This window comes from Aquarana catesbeiana, linkage group LG09 (assembly GCF_042186555.1).
Source record: "Aquarana catesbeiana isolate 2022-GZ linkage group LG09, ASM4218655v1, whole genome shotgun sequence".
Taxonomy (NCBI): Eukaryota; Metazoa; Chordata; class Amphibia; order Anura; family Ranidae; genus Aquarana; species Aquarana catesbeiana.
Genome location: NC_133332.1, coordinates 320,287,042 through 320,299,398, shown reverse-complemented (window position 1 = coordinate 320,299,398; position 12,357 = coordinate 320,287,042). Strand labels below are relative to the sequence as shown.

The following is a 12,357-nucleotide window of genomic DNA, read 5'->3' as shown; positions in this document are numbered from 1 at the left end:
TATATATATATATATATATATATATATATATAAAATGTAATTCTATATTATTGTATATTTTATACACGTTTTAAATACATTATTATATTAAATATTTGTATTAAAGTTTTTATCCATATTTTATATACTTTTTCATACACACCATTTTATATATTTATATTATTTTATCATATATTATTATATATACATTGATGCTCCTCCCCCCGGCTTCCCGTGGGTGTACCAAGATGGCGCCGAGGCGTCTTGTTTGTCTGGCCCATGGCGGTGTCGCGCGCGGCCCCTCCCTCCCCGCGGAGGCGCGCACGTGACGAGCTCGCTCCCGGTCCCCCCCCTGTGCAGCGTGCCCGCGCAGTGAGTCGGTGGCGGAGGGTCGTGTCGTGTGAGGGGACTCGGCGCCATCATGAGCTCGGCCGGCGGAGGAGAATTCGGGAATCCTCTGAGGAAGTTCAAGCTCGTGTTCCTGGGAGAGCAGAGCGGTGAGCGGCCGGGAGAGGAGAGCCCGGGGAGAGGAGGAGGAGGAGGCCTGACCGGGCCTAGGAGGAGGGGGAGGGGAGTTGTAGTTCTCCTCCAGGCTGCAGAATATTGGAGGGGACATGCTGGGAGTTGTAGTTCTCCTCCAGACTGGAGAATACAGGGGAGGGGACATGCTGGGAGTTGTAGTTCTCTCCTAGGTGTAGAATACGGGGAGGGGACATGCTGGGAGTTGTAGTTCTCTCCTAGGTGTAGAATACGGGGGGAGGGGACATGCTGGGAGTTGTAGTTCTCTCCTAGGTGTAGAATACAGGAGGGGACATGCTGGGAGTTGTAGTTCTCTCCTAGGTGTAGAAGACGGGGAGGGGACATGCTGGGAGTTGTAGTTCTCTCCTAGGTGTAGAATACGGGGAGGGGACATGCTGGGAGTTGTAGTTCTCTCCTAGGTGTAGAATACAGGGAGGGGACATGCTGGCAGTTGTAGTTCTCTCCTAGGTGTAGAATACAGGGGGGGAGGGGACATGCTGGGAGTTGTAGTTCTCTCCTAGGTGTAGAATACGGGGAGGGGACATGCTGGGAGTTGTAGTTCTCTCCTAGGTGTAGAATACGGGGAGGGGACATGCTGGGAGTTGTAGTTCTCTCCTAGGTGTAGAATACAGGGAGGGGACATGCTGGGAGTTGTAGTTCTCTCCTAGGTGTAGAATACAGGGAGGGGACATGCTGGGAGTTGTAGTTCTCTCCTAGGTGTAGAATACGGGGAGGGGACATGCTGGGAGTTGTAGTTCTCTCCTAGGTGTAGAATACGGGGAGGGGACATGCTGGGAGTTGTAGTTCTCTCCTAGGTGTAGAATACGGGGAGGGGACATGCTGGGAGTTGTAGTTCTCTCCTAGGTGTAGAATACGGGGAGGGGACATGCTGGGAGTTGTAGTTCTCTCCTAGGTGTAGAATACGGGGAGGGGACATGCTGGGAGTTGTAGTTCTCTCCTAGGTGTAGAATACAGGGAGGGGACATGCTGGGAGTTGTAGTTCTCTCCTAGGTGTAGAATACGGGGAGGGGACATGCTGGGAGTTGTAGTTCTCTCCTAGGTGTAGAATACGGGGAGGGGACATGCTGGGAGTTGTAGTTCTCTCCTAGGTGTAGAATACGGGGAGAGGACATGCTGGGAGTTGTAGTTCTCTCCTAGGTGTAGAATACGGGGAGGGGACATGCTGGGAGTTGTAGTTCTCTCCTAGGTGTAGAATACAGGGAGAGGACATGCTGGGAGTTGTAGTTCTCTCCTAGGTGTAGAATACAGGAGGGGACATGCTGGGAGTTGTAGTTCTCTCCTAGGTGTAGAATACAGGGAGGGGACATGCTGGGAGTTGTAGTTCTCTCCTAGGTGTAGAATACAGGGGGGGGAGGGGACATGCTGGGAGTTGTTGTTCTCTCCTAGGTGTAGAATACAGGAGGGGACATGCTGGGAGTTGTAGTTCTCTCCTAGGTGTAGAATACAGGAGGGGACATGCTGGGAGTTGTAGTTCTCTCCTAGGTGTAGAATACGGGGGGGAGGGGACATGCTGGGAGTTGTAGTTCTCTCCTAGGTGTAGAATACAGGGAGGGGACATGCTGGGAGTTGTTGTTCTCTCCTAGGTGTAGAATACAGGAGGGGACATGCTGGGAGTTGTAGTTCTCTCCTAGGTGTAGAATACAGGGGGGAGGGGACATGCTGGGAGTTGTAGTTCTCTCCTAGGTGTAGAATACAGGGAGGGGACATGCTGGGAGTTGTAGTTCTCTCCTAGGTGTAGAATACGGGGAGGGGACATGCTGGGAGTTGTAGTTCTCTCCTAGGTGTAGAATACGGGGAGGGGACATGCTGGGAGTTGTAGTTCTCTCCTAGGTGTAGAATACGGGGAGGGGACATGCTGGGAGTTGTAGTTCTCTCCTAGGTGTAGAATACAGGGAGGGGACATGCTGGGAGTTGTAGTTCTCTCCTAGGTGTAGAATACGGGGAGGGGACATGCTGGGAGTTGTAGTCCTCTCCTAGGTGTAGAATACAGGGAGGGGACATGCTGGGAGTTGTAGTTCTCTCCTAGGTGTAGAATACGGGGAGGGGACATGCTGGGAGTTGTAGTTCTCTCCTAGGTGTAGAAGACGGGGAGGGGACATGCTGGGAGTTGTAGTTCTCTCCTAGGTGTAGAATACGGGGGAGGGGACATGCTGGGAGTTGTAGTTCTCTCCTAGGTGTAGAATACGGGGAGGGGACATGCTGGGAGTTGTAGTTCTCTCCTAGGTGTAGAATACAGGGAGGGGACATGCTGGGAGTTGTAGTTCTCTCCTAGGTGTAGAATACGGGGAGGGGACATGCTGGGAGTTGTAGTTCTCTCCTAGGTGTAGAATACAGGAGGGGACATGCTGGGAGTTGTAGTTCTCTCCTAGGTGTAGAATACAGGAGGGGACATGCTGGGAGTTGTAGTTCTCTCCTAGGTGTAGAATATTGGAGGGGACATGCTGGGAGTTGTAGTTCTCTCCTAGGTGTAGAATACGGGGAGAGGACATGCTGGGAGTTGTAGTTCTCTCCTAGGTGTAGAATACGGGGGGAGGGGACATGCTGGGAGTTGTAGTCCTCTCCTAGGTGTAGAATACAGGGGGGGAGGGGACATGCTGGGAGTTGTAGTTCTCTCCTAGGTGTAGAATACGGGGAGGGGACATGCTGGGAGTTGTAGTTCTCTCCTAGGTGTAGAATACAGGGAGGGGACATGCTGGGAGTTGTAGTTCTCTCCTAGGTGTAGAATATGGGGAGGGGACATGCTGGGAGTTGTAGTCCTCTCCTAGGTGTAGAATACAGGGAGGGGACATGCTGGGAGTTGTAGTTCTCTCCTAGGTGTAGAATACGGGGGAGGGGACATGCTGGGAGTTGTAGTTCTCTCCTAGGTGTAGAATACGGGGAGGGGACATGCTGGGAGTTGTAGTTCTCTCCTAGGTGTAGAATACAGGGAGGGGACATGCTGGGAGTTGTAGTTCTCTCCTAGGTGTAGAATACGGGGAGGGGACATGCTGGGAGTTGTAGTTCTCTCCTAGGTGTAGAATACAGGAGGGGACATGCTGGGAGTTGTAGTTCTCTCCTAGGTGTAGAATACAGGAGGGGACATGCTGGGAGTTGTAGTTCTCTCCTAGGTGTAGAATACGGGGAGAGGACATGCTGGGAGTTGTAGTTCTCTCCTAGGTGTAGAATACGGGGGGAGGGGACATGCTGGGAGTTGTAGTTCTCCCCTAGGTGTAGAATACGGGGAGGGGACATGCTGGGAGTTGTAGTTCTCTCCTAGGTGTAGAATACGGGGAGGGGACATGCTGGGAGTTGTAGTTCTCTCCTAGGTGTAGAATACGGGGGGAGGGGACATGCTGGGAGTTGTAGTTCTCTCCTAGGTGTAGAATACAGGGGGGAGGGGACATGCTGGGAGTTGTAGTTCTCTCCTAGGTGTAGAATACGGGGAGGGGACATGCTGGGAGTTGTAGTTCTCTCCTAGGTGTAGAATACGGGGGGGAGGGGACATGCTGGGAGTTGTAATTCTCTCCTAGGTGTAGAATACGGGGGGAGGGGACATGCTGGGAGTTGTAGTTCTCTCCTAGGTGTAGAATACAGGGAGGGGACATGCTGGCAGTTGTAGTTCTCTCCTAGGTGTAGAATACAGGGGGGGAGGGGACATGCTGGGAGTTGTAGTTCTCTCCTAGGTGTAGAATACAGGGGGGGAGGGGACATGCTGGGAGTTGTAGTTCTCTCCTAGGTGTAGAATACGGGGAGGGGACATGCTGGGAGTTGTAGTTCTCTCCTAGGTGTAGAATACGGGGGGAGGGGACATGCTGGGAGTTGTAGTTCTCTCCTAGGTGTAGAATACAGGGAGGGGACATGCTGGGAGTTGTAGTTCTCTCCTAGGTGTAGAATACAGGGAGGGGACATGCTGGGAGTTGTAGTTCTCTCCTAGGTGTAGAATACAGGGAGGGGACATGCTGGGAGTTGTAGTTCTCTCCTAGGTGTAGAATACGGGGAGGGGACATGCTGGGAGTTGTAGTTCTCTCCTAGGTGTAGAATACGGGGAGGGGACATGCTGGGAGTTGTAGTTCTCTCCTAGGTGTAGAATACAGGGAGGGGACATGCTGGGAGTTGTAGTTCTCTCCTAGGTGTAGAATACAGGAGGGGACATGCTGGGAGTTGTAGTTCTCTCCTAGGTGTAGAATACAGGGGGGGAGGGGACATGCTGGGAGTTGTAGTTCTCTCCTAGGTGTAGAATACAGGGAGGGGACATGCTGGGAGTTGTTGTTCTCTCCTAGGTGTAGAATACAGGAGGGGACATGCTGGGAGTTGTAGTTCTCTCCTAGGTGTAGAATACGGGGAGGGGACATGCTGGGAGTTGTAGTTCTCTCCTAGGTGTAGAATACGGGGAGGGGACATGCGGGGAGTTGTAGTTCTCTCCTAGGTGTAGAATACAGGGAGAGGACATGCTGGGAGTTGTAGTTCTCTTCTAGGTGTAGAATACAGGGAGGGGACATGCTGGGAGTTGTAGTTCTCTCCTAGGTGTAGAATACGGGGAGGGGACATGCTGGGAGTTGTAGTTCTCTCCTAGGTGTAGAATACAGGAGGGGACATGCTGGGAGTTGTAGTTCTCTCCTAGGTGTAGAATACAAGGAGAGGGCATGCTGGGAGTTGTAGTTCTCTCCTAGGTGTAGAATATTGGAGGGGACATGCTGGGAGTTGTAGTTCTCTCCTAGGTGTAGAATACAGGGGGGACATGCTGGGAGTTCTAGTTCTCTCCTAGGTGTATAATACGGGGAGGGGACATGCTGGGAGTTGTAGTTCTCTCCTAGGTGTAGAATACGGGGAGAGGGCATGCTGGGAGTTGTAGTTCTCTCCTAGGTGTAGATTACGGGGAGGGGACATGCTGGGAGTTGTAGTTCTCTCCTAGGTGTAGAATACGGGGGGGGAGGGCATGCTGGGAGTTGTAGTTCTCTCCTAGGTGTAGAATACAGGGAGGGGACATGCTGGGAGTTGTAGTTCTCTCCTGACTGCAGAATATTGGAGGGGGCAGGGCATGCTGGGAGTTGTAGTTATCTCCTGGTTGATTACCGGTATCTCCCTGTTTACATGTGACCGGACGTGATTGGACACAGCCGATCACATGGTTAAAGAGTCGGGGCCGTGGCTCTTTACAGATATGGGAGACGCGCCGTGTCCCGTTCTGGGACGTTGTCATATGACGTGGGCGGGTGGCAACTAGTTAAAGACCCCTACTATATACTGTCACTGTACTGATGACACTGGCTGGGAAGGGGCGATCAAAGGGTTAACTGTGTGCCTAGCCAGTGTTTTCCTGTAGTGGGGGGAGGTGCTTGTAATAGGGGGAAGGCATGGATCCATATCTCTGCTTTGCAGGATCCATCCCCTCCCCCTACTGACAGAACGGCGATCTGACGGTGGACATGGGGTCTATATATATATATATATATATATATATATATATATATATATATATATATATATATATATATATATATGATCCTGGGCAATGCGGCCGCCCTGTAGCAGTATTGGGCGATCGGCAGCTGCTGCAGCCACTGATCGGTGTATTGTGACAGTACGATGTGTCAGGGAGGGCGGGTTGATTTCGGCTGAATCAGGAAAATAAATGAATCCTCCATGCTGAGCTTTGTTACCGATTTTGCCAGTTTGGAGGAGGGGTCTGATAAGAGTGCCCCTCCCCCTTTCTTAGCTCTGCACCAATAAACATTCTCGCTGGAAGATCCTCCCCAACCCAACCAAGAAATCACCGGAATCCAGCTGTGCATATTATACATTTATCACTTTACAGTCTTCTGGAAACTTGTGCTTTTATTTCTTCTACTTCCTTGTTTTTCAAGGCACTGGTGACACAGCCAGCACCTTCCTTCTGCCCCCTGGGAAGGCTACGTCACCGGTTCCGCCCCCTGGGAAGGCTACGTCACCGGTTCCGCCCCCTGGGAAGGCTACGTCACCGGTTCCGCCCCCTGGGAAGGCTACGTCACCGGTTCCGCCCCCTGGGAAGGCTACGTCACCGGTTCCGCCCCCTGGGAAGGCTACGTCACCGGTTCCGCCCCCTGGGAAGGCTACGTCACCGGTTCCGCCCCCTGGGAAGGCTACGTCACCGGTTCCGCCCCCTGGGAAGGCTACGTCACCGGTTCCGCCCCCTGGGAAGGCTACGTCACCGGTTCCGCCCCCTGGGAAGGCTACGTCACCGGTTCCGCCCCCTGGGAAGGCTACGTCACCGGTTCCGCCCCCTGGGAAGGCTACGTCACCGGTTCCGCCCCCTGGGAAGGCTACGTCACCGGTTCCGCCCCCTGGGAAGGCTACGTCACCGGTTCCGCCCCCTGGGAAGGCTACGTCACCGGTTCCGCCCCCTGGGAAGGCTACGTCACCGGTTCCGCCCCCTGGGAAGGCTACGTCACCGGTGCCGCCCCCTGGGAAGGCTACGTCACCGGTTCCGCCCCCTGGGAAGGCTACGTCACCGGTTCCGCCCCCTGGGAAGGCTACGTCACCGGTTCCGCCCCCTGGGAAGGCTACGTCACCGGTTCCGCCCCCTGGGAAGGCTACGTCACCGGTGCCGCCCCCTGGGAAGGCTACGTCACCGGTTCCGCCCCCTGGGAAGGCTACGTCACCGGTGCCGCCCCCTGGGAAGGCTACGTCACCGGTGCCGCCCCCTGGGAAGGCTACGTCACCGGTGCCGCCCCCTGGGAAGGCTACGTCACCGGTGCCGCCCCCTGGGAAGGCTACGTCCCCGGTGCCGCCCCCTGGGAAGGCTACGTCCCCGGTGCCGCCCCCTGGGAAGGCTACGTCCCCGGTTCCGCCCCCTGGGAAGGCTACGTCCCCGGTTCCGCCCCCTGGGAAGGCTACGTCACCGGTGCCGCCCCCTGGGAAGGCTACGTCACCGGTGCCGCCCCCTGGGAAGGCTACGTCACCGGTGCCGCCCCCTGGGAAGGCTACGTCACCGGTTCCGCCCCCTGGGAAGGCTACGTCACCGGTTCCGCCCCCTGGGAAGGCTACGTCACCGGTGCCGCCCCCTGGGAAGGCTACGTCACCCAGTGCCGCCTTGCTGCCCCCTGGGAAGGCTACATCAGCAGTGCCTTCCAGGGGAGCACTAGTTGGTACATTTATGTTCTTGTATAAATTTAACCGCTTTAAAACCGGGCACTTTTACCCCCTTCTTGCCCAGGCCAGCTTTCAGCGCGGTCACACTTTGAATGACAATTAATCAGTCATGTAACACTGTACTTTGATGACATTTTGTTTTTCACACAGAGCTTTCTTTTGGTGGTATTTAATCACAGCTGGAGGGTTTTTTATTTTTTTATTTTTGCAAAAAAAAAAACGAAAAAAAGACCCAAAATGTTGAATTTAAAAAAAAAAAATTTTACTTAGTTTATGTCAGAAAATTTTGTAAATAATTTTTCTTTTCTCCTTGACTGATAGGCGGCACTGGTGAGGAGGCACTGAAATGCAGCTCTGACTGGCATCACTAATGGGCACTGATAGACAGCACTGATTGGGTGTCCCTGACGGGCACTGATTGGGTGTCCATGATTTGGTGTCACTGATGGGCACTGATAGGCATCACTGATGGGCACTGCAGCACTGATTGGTGGCACTGCTGAGCCCTGCAATGCTGCACTGACTGGCATCACTGATATGCACTGGTGTCACTGGGCACTGACTGACATCACTGATGGACACTGGTGTCACTGGGCACTGATTGGCATCACTGGTGTCACTGGGCACTGATTGGCGTCACTGGTGTCACTGGGCACTGATTGGCATCACTGGTGTCACTGGGCACTGATTGGCATCACTGGTGTCACTGGGCACTGATTGGCATCACTGGTGTCACTGGGCACTGATTGGCATCACTGGTGTCACTGGGCACTGATTGGCATCACTGGTGTCACTGGGCACTGATTGGCATCACTGGTGTCACTGGGCACTGATTGGCATCACTGGTGTCACTGGGCACTGATTGGCATCACTGGTGTCACTGGGCACTGATTGGCATCACTGGTGTCACTGGGCACTGATTGGCATCACTGGTGTCACTGGGCACTGATTGGCATCACTGGTGTCACTGGGCACTGATTGGCATCACTGGTGTCACTGGGCACTGATTGGCATCACTGGTGTCACTGGGCACTGATTGGCATCACTGGTGTCACTGGGCACTGATTGGCATCACTGGTGTCACTGGGCACTGATTGGCATCACTGGTGTCACTGGGCACTGACTGACATCACTGGTGTCACTGGGCACTGACTGACATCACTGATGGACACTGGTGTCACTTGGCACTGACTGACATCACTGATTGGCATCACTGGTGTCACTGGGCACTGATTGGCATCACTGGTGTCACTGGGCACTGATTGGCATCACTGGTGTCACTGGGCACTGATTGGCATCACTGGTGTCACTGGGCACTGATTGGCATCACTGATGGACACTGGTGTCACTGGGCACTGATTCCCTGTACAGGTCTCCCCTGTGAGGAGATGCCGCTGATTGGCCCTTCTCTCTCTCTGTCAGTGTGAGGTGAGGAGAGCCGATAAAAGTCACTTCCGTGTTTACATGGGACTGGCTGTGATTGGATACAGCTGATCACATGGGTAAAGATCCGTGTCATCGTCTCTTTACAGGGATCGGGGTCGCCGCCCTGCGTGCCAACACCGGGGTGACGTCATATGACATGGTCCTGCCCCCGCTGTCATTGTACTACATGGCGGGTGGAGAGGGTTTATTGATCGATTACTGGATTATTAAAAGGGGGGGATCGGATTTAAAGAGTTTATTGATGAATTGATACTTTGTGTTTGATGTGAAGATTTCTCTTCTCTCTCTCTGTACAGTTGGGAAGACGTCTCTGATCACCCGCTTCATGTATGACAGCTTTGATAACACCTATCAGGTGAGCGGCTACAACTCGACCTTCCATCGCCCTAATGCTCCTTTATTGTTTAAAGAGATTATTTGATGGGGGGGGATTAGAGATGTTCTTATCTGATACTTTAATCAGCTGTGGGGTGTTCGGCTTTATTCATTTGCTCCAATCCTTTCCACTTTATATAACCTGAGATCTTCCCGCACTTCTTCTCATCCACTAATGTCTTGTATGTGCCATGTCCATGTTTTATAGGCGACCATCGGCATCGATTTCCTTTCCAAGACCATGTACCTGGAGGATCGCACGGTGAGGCCATACCGATTGTGTGAAATCTTAGACTGTCCGCATTTATATATAAAGGACCCCTTATTGTTGTGAAAAGGGGATTGTTCTGGTGTTCCCCAAAGACAGGAGCCCACATCCAGATTTCTGCTCAGAGCGCTAGATTTATTATCAGCTGCCCTCTGGGGGGGGGGTTTGTCAGTGGGGGTGCGGCTGCTCTCGGGGGGATCAGTGGGGGTGCGGCTGCCCTGGGGGGGCCAGTGGGTGCGGCTGCCCTCTGGGGGGGGGGGGCAGTGGGTGCGGCTGCCCTCTGGGGGGGGGGTCAGTGGGTGCGGCTGCCCTCTGGGGGGGGGGCCAGTGGGTGCGGCTGCCCTCTGGGGGGGGGCCAGTGGGTGCGGCTGCCCTCTGGGGGGGGTCAGTGGGTGCGGCTGCCCTCTGGGGGGGGGTCAGTGGGTGCGGCTGCCCTCTGGGGGGGGGTCAGTGGGTGCGGCTGCCCTCTGGGGGGGGGTCAGTGGGTGCGGCTGCCCTCTGGGGGGGGGTCAGTGGGTGCGGCTGCCCTCTGGGGGGGGGTCAGTGGGTGCGGCTGCCCTCTGGGGGGGGGTCAGTGGGTGCGGCTGCCCTCTGGGGGGGGGTCAGTGGGTGCGGCTGCCCTGGGGGGGGGCAGTGGGTGCGGCTGCCCTCTGGGGGGTCAGTGGGTGCGGCTGCCCTTTGGGGGGGGGTCAGTGGGTGTAGCTGCCCTCGGTGGTCAGTCAGTGCGGCACACCACAATACATTCACCTTGCCGGTTGGCGCGCTGCGCTTTCTGAACGGGTCGTTCACATTTTTGTTCCTCCGTTGTGGTGCATTGGCAGAGCGTTTACTATGAATAAGCCGCCTTAGTGTGACACACCTTATCATGGGCTATTAATGTAGCTAAAGTGTGGTTGAACCCTAAATCTAATGGACTAGCAGAGATTCACTCGGGAGGCGGGGATTCAGTCGGGAGGCGGGGATTCAGTCGGGAGGCGGGGTCACGGGGGTCCCAGTGAATGTTGATGCCGTGCTCTTTGTGTCTCTCTCCAGCTCATCTCTTTGTGTTTTTCTCTTTGTGTCCCTCTCTTCCCTCCTCACACAATTTGCACCTTTTCTCTCCTGTTCTCCTCGGTCTGGTACCAGCAGGTGCGGCTGCAGCTCTGGGACACCGCCGGACAGGAGCGCTTTCGCAGTCTGATCCCCAGCTACATCCGGGATTCCACCATAGCCGTGGTGGTGTATGACATCACAAGTGAGTTCCCTTCTCATAATCCCTCTCATCTTCCATCGCTGGGCCCTGTGGTTGGAACCAGCTGAACTTCCTGAAGGCAGTTGAAGGGTGGTAAAACCCTGTGGCTGAGCTGCGTTTTTACCACCCCCAAAACTGCCAACTGCTCCCCTTTAGCAGAAGAGGCTGTACACACGCCATAAGGCTTTGCTTCATGGCTGCAGCAGGATTTGTACCCCCTAATGCTTTCAGCGATCGTAATGCCTGGCAGCTGTGACTCCTTCCAGTGAATAGGGCCACTCCATGTGCAATGCGTGTGCTTTGTGGGGGATTGAGCCCTCGTTTACAACCCGGTACCCGCTCCCATATCGGGTAAGATCGCCACAATCTACGCAATTTCCAGGCCCCTCCTCCTCACACAGGTCCCAGAAGACAGCGGGGACCATTCAGAAAGCGCGACTCGTGCATGCGCAGTAGAAGGCAGGGCTGTGAGGCCGCAAGGCTTCACTTCCTGTTTCCTTTTTAGTAAGGATGACGGCGCCTGCACCCGGAGGCGATGGACGGATCGGCTTGGGATGCCAACATCACGGGATTCCAGGACGGGGAAGTGTCCTTGTATTAAAAGTTACAAACTAACAGTATTTGTAGCTGCTGACTTTTTTAATCCCCCCCCCCCTAGAAATAAATGGCCTGGTCATGAACGGAGTAAAACCTTTTTTAAGGGGTCATGTGGTTAAAAAAATGCCTGGTTGGGCTTTCTGAGCATGCGAGCAAACGGCATCCTCCGACAGATCGCTACAAGACCGCCCCGGCGTTGTTTTGTGCGCACGCGCAAAAAAATCCGCGGCACAATTGCGGCTTATAAACACGCAGCCCCCCTGGGAATAGGTGTGACCGAGCCGTCCCAGGAGGGGCTCAGCCTAGGCCAGAAACCCAGGAAGTGTTGTCTTATAGCACAAAAATAGAATAAAAAACGTTTTTACGTTTGTTTAAGAGGAAGAGATAAAAAAGAAACATTGTTGCAGTGAGTTTAATAGAAGTAAAGTGTCCCCCCTGGAATAGACATTTACAAGGAAGAAGGTGAGGCTGTGACCCCGGCCTGCGTTCATCATCATACTCGTCATCCTCCTCCTCATCATCATCATCCTCATCCCTCATCCTCCTCATAATCATCATCCCTCGGAGGAAAACGATCGGTCAGGATACATTTTATGAAAATGAATTTCTGATATTTGTCTTCTTCTGCCCAGATCTGAATTCCTTCCAGCAAACCTCCAAATGGATCGATGACGTGCGGACAGAGAGGGGAAGTGATGTCATCATCATGCTTGTGGGAAATAAGACGGATCTGGCAGATAAGAGGTAATGAACACCGCTGTGACCGGAAGGAAATCTTCCCTAAGGGGAAAGCTTCAGTCTTGTCACCCGTGGC

General features: G+C 53.9%; 1 protein-coding gene across 1 annotated transcript in view; it reads left to right on the top strand.

Annotated features, from left to right (window-relative positions):
* The first annotated feature begins 276 nt into the window (after positions 1-276).
* Positions 277-12,357, top strand: part of RAB41 (RAB41, member RAS oncogene family) — a 29,266-nt gene continuing 17,185 nt past the window's right edge. The window contains 5 exon segments of the mRNA XM_073600779.1: positions 277-476; positions 9,369-9,427; positions 9,656-9,709; positions 10,844-10,949; positions 12,176-12,287. Of these exon segments, the coding sequence (XP_073456880.1) occupies positions 401-476; positions 9,369-9,427; positions 9,656-9,709; positions 10,844-10,949; positions 12,176-12,287 (407 nt within the window). The 5' untranslated portion in view covers positions 277-400.